At 38.4% G+C, this 20788-nt stretch overlaps 1 protein-coding gene across 2 annotated transcripts; it reads left to right on the forward strand.

The window, feature by feature from the left end:
- The first annotated feature begins 21 nt into the window (after positions 1–21).
- LOC149129277 (uncharacterized) lies at positions 22–10311 on the forward strand. 2 transcript variants are annotated; one of them, XM_089346626.1, is made up of 2 exons: positions 22–1497; positions 4654–10311. In XM_089346626.1, exon 2 carries the CDS (start codon positions 4772–4774, stop codon positions 10289–10291), a length of 5520 nt encoding a protein of 1839 aa, XP_089202752.1. In that variant the 5' UTR covers positions 22–1497; positions 4654–4771; the 3' UTR covers positions 10292–10311. The 2 variants fall into 2 exon arrangements, with proteins under 2 accessions (XP_089202752.1, XP_089202751.1); XM_089346625.1 differs by having other exon boundaries at positions 22–102.
- The last annotated feature ends 10477 nt before the right edge of the window (positions 10312–20788 follow it).

Below are 20788 nucleotides of genomic sequence, written 5' to 3' on the forward strand. Positions count from 1 at the left end.
GCCTTGTGACTTGTGATTTTTACATTTCTGCTACTCTTTGCTACGAACTGAACTCAGAGACGAAGACTTCAGGCTGAGATTCAAACACAATTATTGACTTTGGTAAGTCATCTTTTGATAATTATTTTCATTAACAATTTAGTAACGCATTTACTTTGTTAAATATGCATTAGACCTATTTCAAACATAAATATACTGTTTTATAGAAAATTATTTTATTTTCAAGCAGTAAATTATACACGAGAAGCTGTTAAACTTTGCCAGAATTTGAACCCAGAATAAATACCTTAGGATAACTGCAGTATTACTTTTTTAGTCTGGTAAATAATTTAACTGTATCTAATTGTCGAACTGCTAGCTTTGGAAATATACCAGATATTTTAATTGAATTGTTAGTACTAAGACATTTACAGTATGTTTGAAAGACGGGAACTATGTCTATCTATCTATCTATCTATCTATCTATCTATTATATGATTGAAAAAATTGGAGTCAACAAGAAGAAGCATGGTTGGACATTTATTTTCATTCACTACAATTGTTTCTGTGCAATGTAGTTCTCCAGGTATGCAGGTATTTGATTATACAACCGTTTCCCTGCATTACGCAACCACATTGTTTTGGGTTCAGTCCCACTGCGTGGCACCTTGGGCAAGTGTCTTCAACTATAGCCTCGGGCCAACCAAAGCCTTGCGAATGGATTTCGTAGACGGAAACTGAAAGAAGCCCATCATACATATAAAAGAATACGTATATTCATGCACACAGTTACATTCACATTTGTATTTAGTTTCTCATATCATTATATAGACTATATCAAATATGTATTTGATACAGTCTATATATATTTTCACAGGAGACAAAAGATTTCTCATCATTTCTTTCTTTCTCTGTGGAAGACATTGACAGGGGTTACGCATGTAGAGAGAAAGGGATCTTTCAGATTTAAAATACCCTAAACACACTGTATATCGTCACATGGATACTTTTTCAGCTCCATTAGTTGTCCAGAGCCCAAAAAAGTGCATTAAATACATGCATACACATGACTATCAACATCATCGTTTTTAATGGTCACTTTTCTCTGCTCCCATCGGTCAATTGAGACTTCATTGAGGCAGTTTTTCTATGGACAGATGCTCTATTTCCAAGCAAGCTAATATTTTCTCTAGCCTAGCAAACTACAGACAGCCAAACTGTTAGCTTTGGTTACTAATCACCAGACACAATACAAAACAACTACATACTTACTCGTATACATCCAACACACACACACACACACACACACACACACACACACACACATGCATTATTCCTACGCATATACATTCAAATATTTGTTATACATTCAAATACGCTTAGTCACAGCCACCCACACACAACATAGTGGTGTGAGAAGAGGGTTGTGTAATGGGATGGGAAAGGCCAGTGCGGTGATGGTGGTGGTGGTGGAGTAGCGAGGCAGTGTGACGTGGAGGAAGGATTTGCTACGGGAGGGTAAGGTTTGTTTTTTTCACCTTAAACTGTTTCTCGTGATTTTAATTTCTCATGTCCTTTACTTTTAGACACCATTATCTTTCATTATATTATTGCTCCCAACAGGAATTCATTACATATTTATTGAGCTCTGTCTTAACACATCTCACGGTTTACTCTTAACGGTTTTGACAAAATTTTGTATTTTAGAAGTTATTTCGTCAGAACTTACAGAGTGACAATGGACAAATTTGTGTTTGATAAGCACCAATACACGGCTTACTCTCTAACTTCTGCCGATGATATATATGCATATTATACATATATTGTAAAGAAAATCTCATCAAGCAAGCAAACCAATGAAAGAGCCTCTGCCTGGTCGTTTGACACGCTAAAAATAGCAGCCAACGTATGCCCCTACCCCACTATCCCCTGGAAAAGTACAGGACAAGTTATTACACCTGGAAAAGTATAGGACAAACTATTACTTCAAATAAAGAATAAGAAACTTTTTACTAAAAATATTGCAGCTAAAATTAAAATTTTGAATATTAAAACTTATTTTATTATAGTTTACAAATAACACTATACTTATTTAATTAGAATTTGGCTAATTTATCTCCTTAAATACAGAAAAGAGTGACTAATTAGACAAACATACAGTTTTGTACAATAAATTTAAAAGATGAGAATTGTAAAGAGTGATAAATTAGAAGAACTGGCATTCTTTGCCAAAATATTTTAAGTAAAAAGTTTCTTATTCTTTACTTTACTTGAAGTAATAGTTTGTCCTATACTTTTACAGGTGTAATAACTTGTCTTGTACTTTTCTGAGTTTTTATAATCTTAAGAATATTACTTTTCAAGCTTGCATTTTCCCATGTAATGATATGTGTGTGTGTGTGTATAATCATAAGATTTACAATTTTACCAACAAATCTTCAGGTTCTTATTCAAAATATTCTCAACCTAATTTTACATCACCTTAAAACTAAGCGTTAAATTAAACATTAAAAATTAAAAAATTGAACTTTACAAAATTAAGAATTATAAATTATAAATATAAATTAGCATACATTTGTCAAACTTAGAAAGTCAAGTATAGAATGTCAAATATAAAATATAAAATTATACATCAGAATAAAGATGTCTGTGATTAAATGTGAAAAATAATGTGAAAAATAAAGATACATCTCCTCTCTTGATAAAGTCAGGATCTCATTCCAAATGTGTGTGTCTATATATATGTGTATGTATGTGTGTGTGTGTATATATATATATATATATATATATATATATATATATATATACTTATTAATAATTAGCAGAAGTATCTACCTTTCATCTCTCAAACTCTCTCTCTCTTCTTTTTACTCTGCTATCTTATTGCTGTCACAAAGAATGGCAGTAAATCTCTTCTCTTCACCATTCTTCCAATGAAACTAGGGATGTTACTGGACCTCCCTAAGTCTCTCCCCATCACTCAACCCCTCCTTTCCATATATTTATTACCCTCATCCCAAGGTATATGTGAAACCCAGAGATTGAGGGGAACCTTTACTTTTGTCAAGGACATGGTAATCGTCTCTAGTGACGGTGCCATAAGATGCACCCAGTGCACATTGTGCAGTGGTTGGTGTCAGGAAGAGCATCCAGCTGTAGAAAGAAAACCAGAAGATGTAACTTCAGGCAAGATATTCTTTGAACCATCCAACCCATTCCAGCATGGAAAGTGGGGGTAAAATGATGATCATATAGATACGGACATATGGATGTATAAATATACATATGTGCATCTTTGTGTATATATTATACATATTCTTTCATATATATGTATGTGTATATAAATACATATACAATTAGATTAAAGTCTAATATAATTATTATGAGAGTTTTTGTAGGTTTTTCTTCCTCCAAAATAAACCAAGTAGAATGGCACAAGTGAAAACATAAACATTAATTCCAATTTAATTTTACAGTTGAAATATTTGCAATTATCTGGTTTTCTCTTTATAAACTTTGTTGTCAACAACAACAACAACAACAATAACAACAACATAGCCTTATCCAGCTTTTTCCAAAAATATGTTCTTGTTTAGTCCATGTATATGCAAAGAGCTGACATCCTGAAGAAGGTCACTTTTACTTTTCATTCCTCCTGGGGTCAATAGAGTAACAGTCATTATTTCATAGACCAAGGAGGGGGTGGAGGATCATTCTGATGATGATGAGTCACCAGAATGTCATTAATCACCCCACCAATATTTCCTAATCCACCTCATTAAACCCCCAATACTTCATAATAAACTACACCAAGTTATATCTCCTCACCTAACACAAAACAAAACACACTTCCCCTGCCAAACCCCTTTTTCATACAAACACATCTTTCTCATTGCTACCCAAACATTGTCCCTTAAATATAATTAAGATGAACCTACCTTTAGTTAATTAAGCTTATTCATTAACCAATCTTTATTATCTCAATCAGGAACAAATAATAACGATCCTCTCAACATGCTGTGTATCAGTGTGATTATATGGAAGCCCATCTTTTGATAAGCTTTCCAAGTTTAATCAATGTTGTCTATGATAATTGTGTGGATTATATTGGAATGTTGAGAGATTTACAGCATTTGTCAGGTTGAGAACCAGTTTCAACTCCAGCTTTACTGGATATTCCATAGAAATTACAGTTGGCTCTGATTTTTAGCTAAACCGTTTCGTATTGAGATGTCAGATGTAAACAAGCAATGAGATAAACAACAAGAACAAACAACAAATGTTTTTGTCTTTGATCTCATTGTTTGTTTCCGTGTGACGTTTAGATATGAAATGTTGTAGCAGGAAATCAGTCCTGGCTATAATTTCTATCGATAATATCTGTAGAAATAACCTCAACAAAATGTTTATATTCCTTCTTACTACAAAACTTTTCACCATCACTTATATTCAGTCAATAAAGATAATGGTGTATTTATATCTTCAAGTTCTATTTCTAAAATGATTATTCCATTGAAAATAGTTTAAATGTTTAACTTCACTGTCAAATAATCATTTTTTTAAAATATATTTAATGAAATGTGTGTTTTCCTTGAAATTGTTTGAACGAATCAAGTAAATATTATTTTATCAAAAGCTTTTCACAAAACTAATAAAGTTTTCATTCTATTTCAGCTTTGTTGTAAAAAATTTGTGAATTTTGAAGAGATAAATTGTATTTGAAAGGAAGAAGACAAAATCAAGAGCAAAGAATATATTTAACAGAACAAGATAATAATTTCATATTCATAAAATGGAGAAGATTAACGAAGAAAACAAAATGTTGGCTCTCATTCCTGCCACAGTCTGTGATACAACATCGGTTTATAAGGAAACTACACCAATTCTTTCCCAAATATTACATACACAAAACACAAAGAAAACAGAAGAACAGGAAACAAAAGACACAAAGAAATCTGAAGAATGGGAAATGTCCATGTTACCAAATTTTCTTCATATTGTGACATGTTACCAAACAATAATCAAAACAGACCACATCAACACGTTTATAGATTATGTAAAAGATGAATGTAATCACATGGACTCCATGGGTTTAGATGGATCTTGTATTTTGCGTAATATCAAATGTAAAATGCAAAGATTTCTGGAATTTACAAAACAAAATAATGATTTTGTTCACCAAAACCTTGATTGGTTTCAACAAAGACTCTTTGACATTTATGTCACTTGTAACCCATACAACCACAAAACCATTCAACCAAAAATAGCAATAAAATATCGTCCTCTTTGCCCAGTTGTGACCAGAGAAGCAAAGATTGAGGAATCTGGAGAAGAATGTGACAAACTCACAATATCCAATATTATTGTAATACAGGGGGGAGTGATTACCTATTCCCACCATTGTATGACAATATGTTGTGTGACAAGAGACGGTGACAGAAATGATGTCCATTGTCCATCTTCTGTCACCAGTTTCACCAGAATTGGTCAAGACATGGTTCTAGCAACCCTCCCCTTCCAAGAAATGATTCTCATTATCAGCCCCACTAGTTTCAAGATTAAAAAGATACAGTTGGGGTTATATTTGGTTGCTTACTTGGAACATTCTACACTAATAGGTGTAGAAATGTTTGGTAAGACAGTTTACCAAATGGATTGGGGGGAGAATAGAATTAAACACCAATTCATTACCAAAGAAGCACCTACAGATATTGCTGTAGGGGTCCACAATATACTTTTAATTACATTTTCCAGTATTAACAGAGTAATCTGTTACAATATGGACGGCCAACTGTTATGGGAGGTAGAGACCCATTCTCTGCACTTCCCAAGTAAAATCTCTCTGTACCAAAGCTATTTCTATGTCCTCCAGGGACAAATTATTTACAGAATTTCGGCTAAAGGTGGTGTGACAAAGAGGGACATTGGCAGGAAATGCCACTCTATTTCTGTTGGTAAAGATACCATTTTGGTAACAGATTATTTTGGCAAACCACATGCCATTCAAATAAATAAAGACTTTTGGCCCAAACTGTCACACAACCACCAGTTACATACCCCCAGCTTGAAAGACTATATTGATATTGAGGATTGCAACAACATTACAAATATTCTACCTATGTCTACATCTTCTACATTAATAATTTACAAAAACAAGAAAGCTAAACTATTCACTGATAATGAGGAAATAATTAACCAAAATAATTTAGTTTTCCTTGAACTTCCTTCTTTCTCTTGTAGAATAAACGCAAACAGATTCCTGGTATTTTATCGTGAAATGAAAGGATTTCAGTGTATCACTTGTCCTGAACTAAGAAAAGGTCCTTTAATAAAGGTCCAAACTGATTACATGAAAGTATGTCATATTGTCTCAAATAAGTGTTTAGCTGTGACCACCACTAAAAACAAAAATGAGATCCATATCCTATTGATCAACGAAGATAAAGTTGACATTACAGAAAGAATTTCTCTGGGACATTCTAATGTCACCATTGCTGCAACTCCAATTAATTTTGTGGTCGTAGATGGAAGCAAAAATAAAATGGTATTTTATTCCACATGTGGTGAAGAACTTTTTCAAAAATACCTTCCATTCTATGGCTACCCTCATCACATCTACTCTGATAATGTTTATTTTTATGTCCTCTTCAAGAGACACTCTATTCTGATATGTTATGATATATATGGAGAAATGAAATGGCAGTGGCAACTGCCTTTCCCTGTTCACCCTCACATTGCTGTTTTCCAAGGGACTGTTTATCTACCGGACACTCAACTCAACAGGGTCCTTCTTTACAAGTATCAGGACCGGCCGTCTGGCTGTTGTTTACACCTGAAAAATCCTTATATCAGAAATCTAAATTTACGACTCAAAGAAAAGGAGAATGACAAAAAACTTGTCATTGGCGAAATATGTAATCTGGCAAATGGACAGTTGGTGGTGTCCGACATCAACCATGATTGCTTGTTATACATTTCTAATGAAGGAGACATTGTGTCGAGATTATCTCTGCCGTCTACAGCTACAGATATATGTCGATGGGATTCTAATCAAATAGGTGTCACATTACCCCTACAGAAACAATTAAGGGTCATCGGAAACCTATCAAAGACAGTGAGAAGTGTATCATTAAGGCAGCCTTATGTACGGGTGTGTAAGATGGGTGAAGGTGAAATTGTTTGTTATTGTGATAAACCATCACATTTAGATATTTTAGCCATTAAGAAAAATTCTAATCAAGTTGAAACAATTAAGACAATTAATATCCCTTGTTTTGTGAAATCATTATCAATAGACAAGGAAACAGAAAAGCTATTAATTGTTACTAGGGGAAAAGCATTTCAGTACAACTTTACAATAGATGGTGGTGGTCATGGCAGTGCACGTCGTCAGAGTAGTGGCAGTGATGGTCATGCTAAGAGGATACTCAGTGTTTTAAAGTCTAAAATAGAAGTTTTCAAGCTCATTAGTAGTGGTGGTCATGGCCGTCGTCGTCATCATCCTTGTAGTATTAAGATGGTCCCCAGTGTTTTAATGTCCCAAGTGAAACGTCCCCTCAATCTCTACGGTGGATCTATTGACCAAATGTTTGTGTATCTTGTAGACAGCAGCCGTATGTTTGCTATAAACGATCATAATTTGTTGGTTAATGATCTCGTTACAAATAATCAACTTAATTATTATATCGACCTGGTAGATGTATTTTCCAGAAACATTTCTCTCAGTGAAATGTTGTCTTCTTCTTTATATCTACAGGATCTGACAGTTTCTGATAAAGGCAGACGTATTCCTCTCCCTCAACATTTGGCAGACAAAGAACCAGTGGAGATTAATCGTTTGGTTATAACTGAAAATAATCTGATTGCAGGATGGGACAGGAGGAATAGAAACATTAAGATATTCACATTGGATGGTCAACTTTTGGATTCAATCAAATTCAATGTTTATCAGAATATTAAAATGTGTCGATGGCAGTCAAACACACTGGTCATTACGAATTGGGATTGTTTTCATAATAAGAAATACCAACTGTTGACATTAAAAGTGGAATTTCCATTGTCGTTGGTAATTTACCAAACGAGAAATAAATATGAATGTCTGGCTTCTTTATCAAACAATCAACTGGTTTTTAGTAAAATGAGAGATGTATGTCATTTCTATTTTGTAGATATTGATGAAATACATTCGAATGTGAAGGAAATAAAACAAATAGACATACCTGAACCATTAATGAGGATTAAAGAAGATGGAGATTATGATGACGATGACATCCGTGATATTAAAGTTACTGCTGAAGATATCATCATTGTCTTAAACAGAAGATTCATCATTTTCTTCAACAGTGATGGTCAATATTTACATTCAGTCAGTCACTACAAGGAGTGTTATTCTAGTGTCGACAGGATGACAATTGATGACAGTTTTTTGTACATTCAGGGTGGATGGGAGAAATATTCAGTTTTAGCCGGATATCAAAACATTTTGTGTTTGACCCAGGATGGGGAATACAAGAGAATATTTTTAAATAGAAGAATTTATAAAGATGATGTATATTTCTCCAGTATAGACTGTAAAGGACCAAGGTTTGTTGGAAGCCCCGGGTGGGACTGGAGAGAGAATGAATTGTATGTTGAAGGGTTGTTTATGGTGAATCGAGAAAGGTTCCCGGTTGCTCGTTTACAAACAGACGAATTTCCTGTTCAAGTAAAAGATTTTGATATTTCTGATGAAGGAAAGACAGTTGTGTGTGAAAAAGCCAATAATGGAAATGTTAAAATATTTGATAAAGACGGGGAGCTGCTATGTCACAGAAATGTGGCAAGTTTAGTTGGTGGTGTGTGTTTTACACAAGGAAAACACATAATGGCCACGGTTCCTAAAAGAAAAGAAATATTTCAACTGAATGGAAAAGATTTGAAGAAATCTAAAGCTTGGTCAAGTCTCGTCCCTTATGGTGTAATATGGAGAAAAGTGGGGGGTATTTACTGGTGTCAACATATTGAATTGATTGAATGTCATTGCATAAAAATTGATGGGGACCAAGTGAACATTCTAGAATCTGTGTCTTTATTAAATCTTGATTCTGGTCTTTGTTTCCCTTCCATTACATCTGAAACGAACAAAGAAATATTCAGTAATGAATTAATCAATAAACTGGAATACAGTGGAGGAGATGGAGATGGAGGAAGAAGAGGTAAATCAGGTGAAATAATTGGTAAAGGTAGATTAAAGGTGAGATGTGGTAATTACATAGCGGAGATTAATAATTCAGGAATTGATGAAATATCAGTGAGGAGACTTCCATATAGAACAGCAATGGTCCCTTTTTCCATTCCTGCATTCGAGGAACCTGTTAATTATGATTTTAGGGACCGGAACAGTAAACTAATTAAGTTAGATGAGAATGTGAGTGTGTTGATGTTTCGAGAAAGTTTAACATTAATCAGATCAACAACAACAACAGTGGACATACTTCAATACGAACAACAAGAAGAAGAACCACTGGACATTTGTCGGTGGACAGACGAATGTTTCATTGTCGCCTTTGGGAAGGAAATGAGGGTCTTCAACAGGGATCTCCATCGTTTAAAAACCATCAGAACTGAGAAATACTACAACATCATTTCTAAATACAACGACAATCAACTCGTGTGTGGTGGTCATTATATTAGAGACATAACTCAAGAAGAGAGAGACAAGAAATACAAAAGAATATGGAGGAACAACAAGGTTTATTACATTTGCAGAGACTCTAACATCTTTGACTCTTATTATGTGGATGTGGTTGATATCAAAGATGGGAAATGTAAAGATGAAGTGTGTTGGGGGTGGATGGGGAGAAAGGGAAGGTTGGAGGGAGAGGAAGGGGTGGATGGTGTGGGGGTCACATCTTTTGGTGATGTTGTTGTTTTGAGGAGGGAGATGGAGGAGGTGTTTGGAAGGTGGGATGATTGGTCTTTAGTGGAATGGTTCAGGGAAAAGTCTTTGGTGAGGAGGATAAGAATAGAAGAAATAATAGATTATGGTGTGCAATCTTATATTGGAAGACCTCATTTAGCCATAATTGGTGAATGTGTTTATATAACAGATAGAAGAAACAATATTTACGAAATACCTGGACATATTGAAGGGGAAACATCTGAAGATATTATAATCTGGGGATTAAAAGATAATCCAAAATATTTACTCCTCAGTTGGGATGAAAATGAAGTCTTTGAAGTTCTTGGTTTGGATGTTTCAGAAAATTCTTTGATGGTTTTTGGAATTATTCCTGGACTTCAATCTTTTGCTTTTTTCTATTTTGACAAATAAATATTTCCAGAAATATTAAACTTCATCTTCATTATTATTATTATTATTGTAAATGGGTTCACCTGGGAATCGAACCTGCATCGCATACATTGCATTCTACACATTCCTCATGTGTGTGTATATATGTGTGTTTATAGACAAGTGAGTGTGTATATATATGTGTGTGTGTTTATATATGCATATGTGTTTATATATATATATGTGTGTGTGTGTATATATGTATGTGTTTATATATACATGTTTGTGTGAGTGTGTATATATGTATATATGTGTGTGTGTGTATATATGCATGTTTGTGTGTGTATAACCGCCGACACTGTTTCCCTTCAAAATGGGGGGAGTTTATCCTGTTCAGGCTTTATTATTAGCATTATTCTGCGATTGAGAATTGAAAATCACTTCTTTAACTTTCTAAGACATCTCAAAGCTTCTGAAAGCAACCTTCGTTTGTTTGTTTACGTTCATCGTAATTTGAATTGATATACATACAATATATATACATATACACGTGTATATATATGTATGTATGTATACGCATGCATGTATGTATAATGTATGTCTGGTGAAAAGCAGACGACCGAAAGCAACAACGGAAACATCAGCAGCAGCAGCAGACGACAACCGCCACCACCATCATCATCATCATCATTAGCACCTCCACCACCACCATCATCATCATCATCATCATCATCATCATCATCATCATCACCAAAAGCAGCAGCGTTGTGTGTGCGTGTGTGCAGTCTGCATCTGACAGTTTTTAACGTTTAATAATAAGATTGTTGTTGTTGTTGTTGTTGCAGTGACCTTTCAACTGCACACACGCACAAACGTTGCCTTTCCTCCTCGCAGGGTTGTTGTTGTTGCTGTTGGCGTTCATAGAAGGACGCTTGGCTCTCTCTCTCTATCTCTCTCTCTCTCTCTCTTTCACCCTTCCTACCCACTCTCTTTAAAACACATGTTACTTATCTCTCGCGTTCTCTCTCTCTCTATCTCTCTCTCTCTCTCTCTTTCACCCTTCCTTCCTTCCTCCTCTCTTTAAAACATGTTACTTATCTCTCGCGTTCTCTCTCTCTCTATCTATCTCTCTCTCTCTCTCTTTCACCCTTCCTTCCTTCCTCCTCTCTTTAAAACATGTTACTTATCTCTCGCGTTCTCTCTCTCTCTCTATCTATCTCTCTCCCTCTCTCTCTCTCTCTCTCTCTTTCACCCTTCCTTCCTCCTCTCTTTAAAACACATGTCACTTATCTCTCGCGTTCTCTCTCTCTCTATCTATCTCTCTCTCTCCCTTTCACCCTTCCTTCCTTCCTCCTCTCTTTAAAACATGTTACTTATCTCTCGCGTTCTCTCTTTCTCTATCTATCTCTCTCCCTCTCTCTCTCTCTCTCTCTCTCTTTCACCCTTCCTACCCACTCTCTTTAAAACATGTCACTTATCTCTCGCGTTCTCTCTCTCCCTCTATCTCTCTCTCTCTCTCTTTCACCCTTCCTTCCTTCCTCCTCTCTTTAAAACATGTTACTTATCTCTCGCGTTCTCTCTCTCTCTCTATCTATCTCTCTCCCTCTCTCTCTCTCTCTCTCTCTCTCTCTTTCACCCTTCCTTCCTCCTCTCTTTAAAACACATGTCACTTATCACTCGCGTTCTCTCTCTCTCTCTATCTCTCTCTCTCTCCCTTTCACCCTTCCTTCCTTCCTCCTCTCTTTAAAACATGTTACTTATCTCTCGCGTTCTCTCTCTCTCTATCTATCTCTCTCCCTCTATCTCTCTCTCTCTCTCTCTTTCACCCTTCCTACCCACTCTCTTTAAAACACATGTCACTTATCTCTCGCGTTCTCTCTCTCCCTCTATCTCTCTCTCTCTCTCTTTCACCCTTCCTTCCTTCCTCCTCTCTTTAAAACATGTTACTTATCTCTCGCGTTCTCTCTCTATCTCTCTCCCTCTCTCTCTCTCTCTCTCTCTCTTTAACCCTTCCTACCCACTCTCTTTAAAACACATGTCACTTATCTCTCGCGTTCTCTCTCTCTCTCTTTCACCCGTCCTTCCTCCTCTCTTTAAAACACACGTCACTTATCTCTCGCTTTCTTTCTCTCTCTCTATCTATCTCTCTCCCTCTCTCTCTCTCTCTCTCTTTCACCCTTCCTTCCTCCTCTCTTTAAAACACATGTCACTTATCTCTCGCTTTCTTTCTCTCTCTCTATCTATCTCTCTCCCTCTATCTATCTCTCTCTCTTTGTAGCAGTTGACTATGGTGCTGCTACACCAGTCATTGGGTATGACTCCTTCGTGTATCACCTGGTTCGTAATACGGGTGACTAGGCTGTAGCCAACACTGCCAGATATTTTGAGCACCTCTGCAGTGATTCCTGATGGGCCGGGGGCTTTCCCTGTCTTCATACTCTTAATTGCTTTATCTACCCTGGTACTGTCAACTCGGATAGCTGGTCCCTCTGTTGGGTCGACATACGGCAGGCTCTCTTTCTCCCATTCATTCTCTTTATTAAGCAATCTATCGTAGTGGCATCTCCAGATCTCTTTCTTTGCAGCCTCATTTAGTGCAAGCGTACCATCATCCATGCAAACACATTTCTCTCCTACAACATCACTATTCTCTCTCCTACACTGTCTTGCAACACGAAATACCTCGAATATGTATGTATGTATGTATGTATGTATATATATATATATATATATATATATATAATATATAAACAAATTAGTGTGCGCATTTATACACAAAAGAGAGGGCAGTTAAAGCCCAAACCACAAGAGTAATTTCAAAGGGAATGAAAAATAAAAATATTTCTATAGTTACCCCTAGACTCAAGTTTCTGTATTAATGTGAAAATTAATTAATTTGCCATTTGTGCTTGTGTATATATGTATATATATACATATATATACATGTGTGTGTGTGTGTGTATATATATATATATATATACACACACACACCCACCCGTACATACAGTCACACCCTTTATGCCCATGCCTTCCCCTAATACAATGTTCCTCCAACCCATTCTCAATACTTCCCTTTCCTCCTACTTCATGCCCCTCCACTCTCCCTCATATGCCACCTCACACATATTCACTCTTAATGCCCTTACAGACATACCATGGTCCCCTGAGACACTCCTATATCTCTCCCCCTCCCTTGTTACACTCTCCATAACACCCAGTCCATCTGCCCTCACTCTCTTAGGGATCACACCTCTCCCTTCTCTCTATCCACACACCCTGCCCAGTCTTCTGTGCCCCTTCATTAGGCAGGTGCTCCTACTTCCTTGTGCATTCACTCTGCCTATTCCGAATATGATCCTATTTAACAAGAGAGGAGGGGAGTGAAAAGTAACACTCTCCTTCTGTAGAGAGACTGTCTAACTGTCTGTCTCTGCATCCGTCCGTCTGTCCATCTTTCCATGCATCCAATCACAAAAACAGATATATAGTTCAAATTTACAGAAAATAAAAGACAGGTGTAGGAACAAGGAGCACATGTATTAGTTGAAAACTTGAGAATGGAAAAGTTTATTATATATTATTTGCATACACGCACACACGCACACAAACACACACATATATACATGTAAATACATACATACATACATATATATATATATTTACGTATATATTTATGTATGCATATATATATATATATATATATATATATATATATTTACCTATATATGATTACATGTATGTATATACACATTTATCCACGTAATGCAAGCTAATTAATCAGAAAATGTAACGCAGTGTCCATAACTTAACTCAGTACCCCAAAACCTAAAAATTACGTGAGCAGAATAGTACCAACATATTACTGGTACTTAATATTTTCCAGTATGGCGAGATGCTGTGTAAAGTTAGTCCAAATAGTACGTCATGGCTGGAATGTCTTGGCTTCTAGATTTGATGGATCAGGGCTGAGTTGGGGCTAAACTGCTATAACTAGACTAATACCAACCTTTCCATCTGACAGGTACCATGACCACCACCACTAGCACCAATGTCACCACCACCTTGCCAATTTCTACTCTGGCCACCTCCACAATTTAGTCAAATGCCTTGCCTTGGGCCCTTAATGGAATGAGAGCAGTGCAATGGTGAGGTAGGTATGTCTTGTATTTTATTTATTGATCCTGAAGGAATGAAAAGTAAATCTGATTTCAGCAGAATTTGATCTCAGAACACAGAGAGCCAGAACAATTACTGCAAAGCTGTCAATTTGCTACCATCATGGACAATTAGAAAAAGTAGCTAAACCTCACTCAAATCACACGTGGAACAATAAATTTCTAGCTGGCATTCACTGACTTGATCAACAAGCTTGGGGGAAATGACATGACATCAACAACAACACCAACAATATCACACACACACACACACCACTACCAAAATCACCACCACAACCGTCAAGACCAGCAAGATTGACAATCCTTAAATTTATTCAAGATCACCTTTCTTAAACGAGACAATAAATGGAAACGCCTGGGGTAAACTGATACAGTGAAATGATCCTACCTCACCTAAGATGGCAGTCACGTTGTCCATCGATGTTATTCAAGATAATATTGGCTTACACACTCTGCTCTCTTATTCGGTTCTGCAACAATGAATTTCTAACCTGTTTCTTTATTTTGGGTTTCTTGCAAATATTTCAACAATTTCTATCCTGATTTGAAATGTCAGACTGAACTTTATAGAAGTAAACTGGTGAATTTCAAACTGGGGGTGCACACACACACATACATGTGTTATGTTACACACACACATATGCTATGTGTGTGTTTCAGTGTCTCTGCGTATTTCTGTATTTGAGGGGTACAGAGTTAAGTTATGGACATTGCGTTACATTTTCTGATTAATTAGCTTGCATTATGTGAATTTCAAACTGGGGGTGCACACACACATACGTGTTATGTTACGCACACACGTGTTATGTTACACACACACATATACTATGTGTGTGTTTCAGTATCTTTGCTTATTTCTGTATTTGAGGGTTATGTAGCTACTATTTATAGCTGGTATTACAACCATACAGTAATTTCCCTCATTGAACTCTGTGTGTGTATGCGTACGTTGGTGATGTCCAGCAAAACTGACTTTGTAGACAGCCACAAGATTATCCAGGGGCACTGGCAACGCTCTCGCTCGAAAATCCTACGGAGGCTAGTCAGGCGGTACTGGTGACGGCCGCGCTCAAAATGGTGTATTTTATGTGCCACCCACACAAGAGCCAGTCCAGGGGCACTGGCAACGATCTCGCTTGAAAGTCCTTACACATGCCGTGGGCACAAGTGCCAGAAAGGCGATGCTGGGCACAGGTGCCATCACAAATTCACTTTTGCTTGCCCCAATAAGTCTTCGCAAGCTGAGTTTCGTGTCCAATTTAACTCGATCTCGATTTCACTTGCCTCAACAGATTTTTGCAAGTGGAGTTTAGTGTCCAATGAAGGAAGGTATGCCTAAGTGGACTGGCTGAGGCCTTAGATTTAGATCTCACTTGGCTTGCTGGTTTTTTTCACGCACAGAATTTGACAGAGTATCTACAGCTGGATGCCCTTCCTAAACGCCAACCACTCAGAGAGTGTAGTGGGTGGTTTTACATGTCATCGGCAAGAAGGCCAGTCAGGCGGTACTGGCAACGGCCATGCTCAAGATGGTGTATTTTATGTGCCACCCGCACAAGAGCCAGTCCAGGGGCACTGGCAACGATCTCGCTTGAAAATCCTATGAAGGTCAGTCAGGTGGTACTGGCAATGGCCACGTTTAAAATGATGTATTTTATGTGCCACCTGCACAAGAGCCAGTCCAAGGGCACTGGCAACAATCTGGCTCGAATGTCCTTAGGCATGCCGCGGGCACAAGCGCCAGAATGGCGACGGTGGGCACAGGTGCCATCAAATTTCGATTTCTCTTGCCAAATCTTACTACCCCAAAACCTAAAAACTACGTGAGCAGAATAGTACCAACATATTACTGGTACTTAATATTTTCCAGTCTGGCGAGATGCTGCGTAAAGTTAGCCCAAATAGTATGTCATGGCTGGAATGTCTTGGCTTCTAGATTTGATGGATCAGGGCTGAGTTGGGGCTAAACTGCTATAACTAGACTAATACCAACCTTTCCCTCTGACAGGTACCATGACCACCACCACTAGCACCAATGTCAACACCACCTTGCCAATTTCTACTCTGGCCACCTCCACAATTTAGTCAAATGCCTTGCTTTGGGCCCTTAATGGAATGAGAGCAGTGCCATGGTGAGGTAGGTATGTCTTGTATTTTATTTATTGATCCTGAAGGAATGAAAAGTAAATCTGATTTCAGCAGAATTTGATCTCAGAGCACAGACAGCCAGAACAATTACTACAAAGCTGTCAATTTGCTACCATCATGGACTATTAGAAAAAGTAGCTAAACCTCACTCAAATCACACGCAGAACAACAAATTTGTAGCTAGCATTCACTGACTTGATCAACAAGCTTGGGGGAAATGACATGACAGCAACAACAACACCAACAATATCTCACACACACACCACTACCACAGTCACCACCACAACCATCAAGGTTGACAATCCTTAACTTTATTCAAGATCACCTTTCTTAAACGAGACAATAAATGGAAACGCCTGGGGTAAACTGATACAGTGAAATGATCCTACCTCACCTAAGATGGCAGTCACGTTGTCCACCGATGTTATTCAAGATAATATTGGCTTACACACTCTGCTCTCTTATTCGGTTCTGCAACAATGAATTTCTAACCTGTTTCTTTATTTTGGGTTTCTTGCAAATATTTCAACAATTTCTATCCTGATTTGAAATGTCAGACTGAAGTTTGTAGAAGTAAACTGGTGAATTTCAAACTGGGGGTGCACACACACACATACACTAACATACACACACATACGTGTTATGTTACACACACACACACGTGTTATGTTACACACACACATACATGTGTTATGTAACACACACACACATATGCTATATGTGTGTTTCAGTATATTTGCATATTTCTGTATTTGAGGGTTATGTAGCTACTATTTATAGCTGGTCTTACAACCATACAGAGATTTCCCTCACTCAACTCTGTGTGTGTGTATGCGTAGGTTGGTGATGTCCAGCAAAACTGACTTTGTAGACAGCTGCAAGATTATCCACCATCTTTCCAGCAGCAACCTTCGGCCCCTGTTTTGAATTCCATATGTCTAACCCCGCCATTGACATTCTTACAAAATCAAAAAACAATGCATTGTCCATGAATTTCGTAAACCTTTTCTCTTGCTCAGAATTGAATCAACCACCCGCATAGTAAGTCTATATATGTACATACGTAGTAAGTATATATATATACAAAGGTGTGTATATATAGATATATAAAATTATATTTATATTCATACACACACACACATATATATGTATGTATCAATATATAGATACCTGTCTATATCTATGTGCTTTTATGTATATATCTACATATATACATGTGTGTGTGTGTGTGTGTGTGTGTGTGTGTAAGGTGAGCTGGCAGCAGAATCGTTAGCACACCAGGCAAATTGCTTGGTGCATTTCGTTCGACTTGTTGTTCTGAATTCTAATCCAGCAAGGTTGACATTTAGGTTCAATGAACTCTGGGACTGATGTAATCAACTTAACCCCTCCCCATTATTGCTGGCCTTGTGCCAAAATTTGAAACCAGTAAATATATACGTAGAGGTAAGCCGTTTATGTTTATGCCTTGCCCCAATACAATCTGTTCCCTCACCTCCCCCACCACAACACACTATTCCAACTCCTTCCTTTCTTCCACCCATGATCATCCCCCCCCTCTGCATGCTCCTCTCCCCCATCACATACACTCACTCTCAATGCCCTCACAAACCTACCCTGGCCCCCTGAGCTGCCCCTATATCCCTCACCATCACCTGCTACACTCTCCACATCTCCATCTGTCTCCCTTCCCACTCTCATGAATCACCCCTACCCCTTGATCTCCTCTGTCCACTCACCCTGTCCAATCCTTGGTATGTCCTTCATTTCATTTATATTTTCTCCCCCACTGTCCCTTAAGAATATGTCCCATCACACATCTCCCCTGCCATTTATTTTTCTCAATCGTTCAAACGGGGACAGCCAAATATCTCCTACAATACGACCCCTATCTCTACCTTGCTCCCAATTATACATTCACTGTGTACATCTGATGAATGCCATGAGGCATGAAAGTATACTAGCCCTTATATATTTAATATGGAGAAGCCACTATGAAAGGTTGCTCAATAAAGAGAATGAATGGGAGAAAGAAAGTTTACTGAATGCCGATCCAACAGAGGGACCAGCTATCCGAATTGACAGTACCATGGTAGATAAAGCGATTAAGAGTATGAAGACAGGGAAAGCCCCTGGCCCTTCAGGAATCACTGCAGAGATGCTCAAAATATCTGGCAGTGTTGGCTACAACCTAGTCACCCGTATTACGAATCAGGTGATACACGAAGGAGTCATACCCAATGACTGGTGTAGCAGCACCATAGTCAACTGCTACAAAGGTAAAGGTAACGCTTTAGATACAAATAATTACAGAGGTATTAAGTTGTTAGATCAGGTAATGAAAGTCACGGAAAGGGTCATAGCCCAACTAATTAGGGAGAGAGTCAGTTTAGATGAGATGCAGTTTGGGTTTGTGCCAGGGAAAAGCACCACTGATGCAATATTTCTGGTAAGACAGCTGCAGGAGAAATACCTAGCCAAAGATAAACCTCTGTACCTGGCTTTCGTTGACATGGAGAAAGTCTTTGACAGGGTCGCCCGATCCCTTATCTGGTGGTCAATGAGGAAACTAGGGATAGAAGAATGGTTTGTGAGAGCTGTGCGAGCCATGTACAGAGGCGCTATCAGTAAGGTGAAGGTTGGCAATGAGTACAGTGAAGAATTCCGGGTAGAGGTAGGGGTCCACCAAGGTTCTGTCCTCAGACCCCCTCCTATTTATCATAATCCTCCAGACGATAACAGAGGAATTCAAGAGGGGATGCCCCTGGGATCTCCTCTATGCTGATGACCTTGCACTAATAACTGAGTCACTATCAGAACTAGAGGAGAAGTTTCATCTGTGGAAGCTAGGACTAGAGTCGAAAGGCCTTAGAGTCAACCTAGCTAAAACCAAAGTCCTAATAAGTAGGAAGGTAGACAACACACAAAGCCCTTCAGGTAGATGGCCCAGCTCGATCTGTAGCAAAGGCGTAGGTAGAAACTCTATAAGATGCACACAGTGCAAGCTATGGACACATAAGGGGTGCAGCAATATCAAAGGCAGGTTAACTAGGAAGTTAGTTTTTTTATGTGGCAGATGTTCAGGAGCTATAAACACTGTAAATGTACAGAAAACAACTTCTGCCACATTCCAGGGAAAAAAACTAGACGTAGTTGATAGCTTCCGCTACCTAGGTGGCCAAGTTAATAGTGGAGGAGGGTGCGCTGAAAGTGTAGCTGCTAGAATAAGAAAAGCCTGGGCAAAGTTGAGAGAACTCTTACCTCTGCTGGTGACAAGGGGCCTCTCACTCAGAGTAAAAGGCAGACTGTATGACGCATGTGTATGAACAGCCATGCTTCATGGCAGTAAAACATGGGCTGTGACTGCTGAGGCCATGCGTAGGCTTGCAAGGAATGAAGCCAGTATACTCCAATGGATGTGTAATGTCAGTGTGCATACTCGACAGAGTATCAGTACCTTGAGAGAAAAGTTGAACTTACGAAGCATCAGTTGTGGTGTGCAAAAGAGACGACTGCGCTGGTATGGTCATATAACGAGAATGGATGAGGATAGATGCGTGAAAAAGTGTCACACCCTAGCAGCTGAGGGAACCTGTGGAAGAGGTAGGCCCAGGAAGACCTGGGATGAGGTGGTGAGGCACGACCTTCGAACTTTAGACCTCACCGAGGCGATGACTTCTGACCGAGACCTTTGGAAATTTGCTGTGCGTGAGAAGACACGGCAAGCCAAGTGAGACCTAAATCTAAGGCCTCAGCCAGTCCACTTATGCGTACCTTCCTTCATTGGACACCAAACTCCACTTGCGAAGACCTGTTGAGGCAAGTGAAATCGAAATCGAGTTAAATTGGACACTAAACACCACTTGCGAAGATCTATTGAGGCAAGTGAAATCGAAATTGAGTTAAATTGGACACGAAACTCAGCTTGCGAAGACTTATTGGGGCAAGCGAAAGTGAATTTGTGATGGCACCTGTGCCCAGCATCGCCTTTCTGGCACTTGTGCCCACGGCATGTGTAAGGACTTTCGAGCGAGATCGTTGCCAGTGCCCCTGGACTGGCTCTTGTGTGGGTGGCACATAAAATACACCATTTTGAGCACGGCCGTCACCAGTACCGCCTGACTAGCCTCCGTAGGATTTTCGAGCGAGAGCGTTGCCAGTGCCCCTGGATAATCTTGTGGCTGTCTACAAAGTCAGTTTTGCTGGACATCACCAA

Source organism: Octopus bimaculoides, unplaced genomic scaffold, assembly GCF_046866305.1.
Source record: "Octopus bimaculoides isolate indiv1 unplaced genomic scaffold, ASM4686630v1 contig82, whole genome shotgun sequence".
In the NCBI taxonomy this organism is placed as follows: domain Eukaryota; kingdom Metazoa; phylum Mollusca; class Cephalopoda; order Octopoda; family Octopodidae; genus Octopus; species Octopus bimaculoides.

What these genes read in the sequence shown, in the direction of transcription:
- LOC149129277 (XM_089346626.1), top strand. Translation starts at nt 4,772, where the DNA reads ATGGAGAAGATTAACGAAGAAAACAAAATGTTGGCTCTCATTCCTGCC.